Source organism: Nicrophorus vespilloides, unplaced genomic scaffold, assembly GCF_001412225.1.
Source record: "Nicrophorus vespilloides isolate i.1.1-1 unplaced genomic scaffold, Nicve_v1.0, whole genome shotgun sequence".
NCBI classification, from domain to species: domain Eukaryota; kingdom Metazoa; phylum Arthropoda; class Insecta; order Coleoptera; family Silphidae; genus Nicrophorus; species Nicrophorus vespilloides.
In genome coordinates, this window is record NW_017096042.1 from 142,349 (window position 1) to 148,348 (window position 6,000).

Here is a 6,000-nt window from a genome sequence, read left to right on the forward strand (position 1 = left end):
CAACAACACATATTATTTACATTGACAAAAAAAAAATGAAGAAGTATATATATATGAAAATAAACGAATAAATCACTGTGTCTTAGTCCTGTCATATTATAATTATATATATATATATTGTAACGAATTAAGAGAAATGCGTATACATTTTTGAAGTAATATTAATTGTTAACTCTTTCCAAAGATTTTTTTAGTAAGTAATGTTGCTAAAGCCCAATTTAAAAGTAAAATTTAACAAAAAAAAAAATTAAACTATTAAGATAATTATTATTATTATATAAATATTAAATTTAAAAAGAATGAATAAAATGCTATAGGCTCGTAGTGTCTCCAAGTTTTTAAATGATAAATGCGCTCCGCTGAAGAAAACTATCTACGCTAGAGGTGTGCGGGTGGGTGACGAAGACTTCCGTTTTCTTAACATATTTTTCCTGGCCCTTGAATCTTTCCTGTTTGTAAATGTTAAATTTGAAAAAAAAAAAAAAAGTAATATGTGTATGTGAACGTTTGTGCCGCTTAACTGAAACCGTAAACGAAACTAATCCAAAATTGTTCTGAAAGTTATGTATAGATTTTAAGAACCTCACTGTTTAAACTAAAATTACGTTGTTGCGAGTCGTTTTGAAGCGTCGTAATTAGTTTACAAGTAATTTAAAAGTGTGTTTGTTACCCCCGCCTCGTGAAAAGCAGCCGAGCTGAGCTGTCTGGCATTTACGGTGTTTTTTATAAAAGTATTTTTGATGTGAACATGAAACCTAGGCAATAGGTTTCTGTTGATCGCACTCTTGTTAAGCGCTCGAGCATCAACAGAGATTTATTCCGAAATAATCAAACAATCAATTTATAGGCAATGAAGACAAAAAAAAGGAAAATTAACGTTTTGCAAATCGATAACAATTGTATCATCGGACTTTATCTCCGATTTCCTCTACATGTACTGTATTATATTTAACTCGTGTTTTTTACATATACATCTATATATATATTATATAGCACACTCTTGTTTCTCTGCTTAACCCCAGATATATACAATTGTACTTTGTTTCATATTTACTTATATTTATATATATATGATAATGTTTTTAACAATGTTTCGACTGCAGGAAATCAAATTTATTTAATTATATACATACATAATATACATTATATACAAGTGTGTTTGTCCCGCCGTTTGCGGTGGGGGAAATTTGTATTTCAGTTTTTTTTATATGTATTATATATATTGTAATATTGTATTCGTCATTTACAAAGCCAATTTGTTTCCGTTCTCTCTAACATAAAAGCAAATGCAGAAAAAAAAGACAACTGTAACAGAAAAAAATCAAATGTCCTATATTGTCGGGTGAATTGTAAAACAGAAGTGAATATTTATGATATATTTAATCTGAAATCCAAATTTTTTTCATTGTATATATATGATATTGAAGTATATATATATATATTTAGTAAATAAATGAAATGAAAATATATATTGCGCCTTCTGTTCTATATGAAAACTAATAAAAAAAAATAATAAACAGTGGTTATTCAGGGTTTCAGGAGCTGTTTAAGCTTCATATTTTTGGAAACTGTTTAATTTATTTTGAAATGTACTGAGGTTGTTAATTTGTAAGTTTTTTGGTTTTTCTTTTTGAAATAAATATTTATAAACGATACAAGAGATGAAAAAAAAACGAATTGCGGACAGGCAAAAAAATGTATTTTTGTTGTTTTTTTTTTGCCGTCGTCCATTCTTTTATATCCTAACGTCCTCTCATCCATTCCAAAAAAAACATATTTTCTTGTTTTACAATGTTGAGTTTCACAATTCTCTACATGAAAGCAAGCATCTGGAGCTACAGATGTTGTATTTTTTTCAGAAATGAAACACAAATGTATACTTTAGCGCCAGATTAAAAAAAATGTTGTTTACTATTTGGTGAGTATCAAAGACAATCAAGGAGACGATGATCAGACGCAATTACTCATAACAAGAAGCAGCGTTATAAAACCTCGACCTTCAATTCCGTATTTGATAGAGATTTCCCCCAAAACACTACAATCGTGCGAGGATTCTCTATCGGACATGCTTCCGAGCTACGTTAATCAAATGAAACAATCCTTGCGAGAGTGGTATAGAACAAAACAAATAAAGTTAAGTCTTAAGTCCTTAAAAACAAGAATGTTGCCGGAGAAGTACTCTCACCCAATCAGAAGAAAGCTCGAACCTTAGATGCAACCAATAATGCAACTTTAAGCAAAGCAGGAAAGAGAATTCTCTGAAACTGACTTTTATGCCTAGATCCGAGGACGATATTAAATCGAACACTATTCGCCAACTGATCGATATCCTTCAGCAAGCTCAGTATTCGACTGCGATTTAGCGATCGGCTCAATTATTTCATCTATAGATCTGTTCCAATCAAGGAGCAATAACTACGACTTTAATACCGCTGAATCAGACATAACTTTTTGACTTACAAGCCTAATGTTTATTTGTTTGTTGAATTTATCTATTCTTATCGGTTTATTTTATAGTTTGTTTATTTAACTTTTTGTATAGATGTAATTAATGTCTACTTGTTGATGCTTGTACCTTATAACAGCTAATATGTAATTTTATTTAGTATTTAATACGGCATTGACTTGGCTACATGCACTCCATTGTGCGAGCTAAGTTACATTCTTCCGCTCTATTTCAGAGTGGAAGAAACAGAACAGAACGGTTTGGTGATTCTTGTTTTCTGGAAACAAGTTAAATGTACACACAGTTGTTTTATTGGTAATTTAATGATGTTGAGATTTAACTGCAAGCTGTGGCATAATATTTCGTGGTAATTAAGGTTTTTTTATACATGAGTCAACGTTGGAGTTAATTAGGTAAGTTTTTGTATATTTTGTTTTTCTTTCATAAAATTTATTAAACTTGCCCAATTAAAATTCTTGAGTGTTAAATCAATAAAATATGTTTTGAGTGTCTTCAAATTTACTTACATTTTGTTTGCACAAAAGCGGAAATCGTAAACCTACGCAAACCTCATTTTTATCTAATATGTGATTACACTTACTATACATGTTTATTGCTCAACTAATATTAATTTGTTGTTATAAAAATTATTATATCATATTCAGCAGTTGAGAATAAAAAATAGATTTGTTAGTTTAAATCGTAAACTAAAAGATTCCCATTATTAACTGGAGCTTAAGTGGTTCAATGTTCGGATTAAAGTTCACGTTTTCTTTGGGCTGACATTCCGTCATTAATGTTTATCAGTGGGTAAACATGAATAAAGGTGTAGCTATTGTGCAGAGTCGAACAGAAGGAGGCAGATAAGTGGATAATAATTCCAGAAATACTGTGCGATCAACGTCGAGGCTCGCATTCGCTCGTTTCCATTGTGCGCTCCGCTGCATTGGTGATTGGTGTTGTGTAAGTTGCGCTCCGTTGAGTCAACGAACCTATCCACTATCTGTGATAACCTTTAAAGAAGTAAATATTTGCGAACCAGATAAGTTATGCTGAGGCAGTTCCGGAATTGTCGCATCCTGCGGAACCACGAAATTGTTAGGGATGATATATGGGTACGAGATGGTAAGGTTGTGGACCCGGAGAAGATCTTCTTCGACGAGAAGATCCAGGCCGACGTGCAGATCGACTGCCAGGATGCGATCGTCGCGCCGGGATTCATCGAGTTGCAGATAAACGGTTAGAGAACATCTATGTTTAATAAGGCTTCTCATTTGTGTGTCAAGGCAACAGTCGGTATAAAAATTCAAGTCATGCTTTAAAAGAAACCGATCACGCTTATGTTTTGCTTTTTCTTTTCGTTCATTAATGTTGTTTACACGGGGAATGTCTAACTTTTTAAAGCAATTATATCATCATATTTGTCTCATAATCCGCTGCAGCAGATAATCAATTGTTTTAACCTTGAGCAGCATTCGTTATCAAGATTTTTAAATTGCAGGTGCCTTCGGTATTGATTTCTCCTACAATTCCGAGGACATCGAGAACGGTGTAAATACGATTGCCAAGGGCTTGTTGCAGCATGGAGTCACGGCCTTTTGTCCCACTCTCGTCACGTCCCCGAAATCCACGTACGCCAAAGTTATGCCCAAGATTAAGCGTCGGAAGGGCGACGAGAACGGCGCCACTATTTTGGGTCTGCACATAGAGGGGCCTTTTATAAATACTCAAAAGAAAGGAGCGCATCCGCCGGAGTTTATCAGGTCTTTCGATGAGGTCTGTCATGGCATGCTCTCAATGGCAATCGAAAATATATTTTCATTCGTTTAGGGCTTCAAAAGTTTGCTGGACGTTTACGGTGATTTAAGCGATGTGTCCATCATCACTCTGGCTCCGGAACTGGAGAATTCTCTGGATGTTATAAAGAAATTGAAGAGCGAAAATATCGTGGTTTCAGTTGGTAATTATTATGCTGCTAAACACCTGATCACATCTTCAATAACTATTTTTTATACGCAAAGGTCATTCCATGGGTAATTTGAAGGACGGAGAAGCGGCTGTTCGCAGCGGAGCATCATTCATAACGCATTTGTTTAACGCCATGTTACCAGTAAGATAAACCATTCTTATTTTTGGTACTTTATTTGATTCATACAATTTTTAAGTTTCATCACAGAGATCCCGGATTGGTGGGTCTATTGGCTTCGGATAATATACCGGAAGGGAGAACAGTTTACTTTGGAATCATTGCCGATGGAATCCACACTCATCCAGCGGCCTTAAGAATAGCGTACAGAGCTCATCCAGCGGGTTGGTTTCGTATTTTTAGAATACTTCTTTAACTTAATTCAACGTATTTTAGGATTGGTTCTGGTAACAGATGCCATTTCTGCTATGGGTTTAGAGGAAGGTCAACACAACATCGGCCAATTTGCTGTTGAAATTAGAGATAGAAAGGCTTTTGTAGCTGGCACAGAAACACTCTGCGGTAGTATAGCTACAATGAACGAATGCGTTCAAATCCTGCACAAGGCTACAGGTTTGTAGATTCGAACCAACTGCGTTCGATCTACTTAACGATGCGATTGCTTTTAGGATGTCCAAAAGAGTTTGCTTTGGAAGCGGCCAGTTTACATCCGGCTTCCGTTTTGGGGATTACTGATAAAAAAGGAACGCTCAATTTCGGAGCTGACGCTGATTTTGTTTTTCTGAACGACGATTTGGATCTGATCTCGACATGGATAGCCGGCAAATGCGTTTACTCTCGCGTCTAGTTTTTTTTAATCTCCATATAGTTTATTCTATATTTACATATATACATATTTCTACACATTGCTCATATTTTCTGATATTGAAAATATATACGCTGATATTACTTGTAATTTTATATGAGGCGTGAAGCTATTATCAACTAACGATATAATAAACTTATATAAAGTTCATTTTAAATACAAAATTTTGAATAAGAATTTCATAATTTCCTTAATAAGATATTTACCTATTTGCGTCTTATTGGTTTTAGTGTTTTATTTGAATAGTCCAAATTATTCCTGCAATTTAAACTTGTTTTTTTTTTCTAAACTAAATAAATAATTGTTAAAAAAAAAAATTTTAATGAATGCGCAAATCATAAATGTAATTGGTGGTTTTATGCAACCCAAATTACTCAAACATGAAACTTTAGCTTATCGAATCTAGGTGGGGCTAGGATAGTGAAATAGTAAATAAATGAACCGAATTCAATCATTCAATTTTTAATATTAAATATTATAATCCAAGGGTTCCCAACCATTTTTCTATATCTACATAAAACTTTTGTATAATATAATAACAAATATTAATGTAAAAATGAATCTATGTTACATATAGATTCGTTTTTATCTTACATTAAAATAAGTATTTTATAATTATAATATGGTAGTCAATGTTGATAATTTTTAGTAATAATGATAAAAAATAGTTATAAAAATAGTTAACAATAATATTAAATCATTTCGGATATATTTGTTAATCTGACATATATTTTACAAATGTCTTTGTAATTCCAAAATTTG

The 6,000-nt window shown here is 33.0% G+C and overlaps 1 protein-coding gene across 1 annotated transcript; it reads left to right on the forward strand.

Annotated features, from left to right (window-relative positions):
* Window positions 1-3,129: 3,129 nt before the first annotated feature.
* Window positions 3,130-5,356, forward strand: LOC108569218 (N-acetylglucosamine-6-phosphate deacetylase). Its single transcript, XM_017930679.1, has 8 exons — window positions 3,130-3,409; window positions 3,489-3,685; window positions 3,948-4,222; window positions 4,277-4,406; window positions 4,468-4,556; window positions 4,612-4,756; window positions 4,809-4,985; window positions 5,042-5,356. Exons 2-8 carry the CDS (start codon window positions 3,496-3,498, stop codon window positions 5,218-5,220), a joined length of 1,185 nt encoding a protein of 394 aa, XP_017786168.1. The 5' UTR covers window positions 3,130-3,409; window positions 3,489-3,495; the 3' UTR covers window positions 5,221-5,356.
* Window positions 5,357-6,000: the final 644 nt, after the last annotated feature.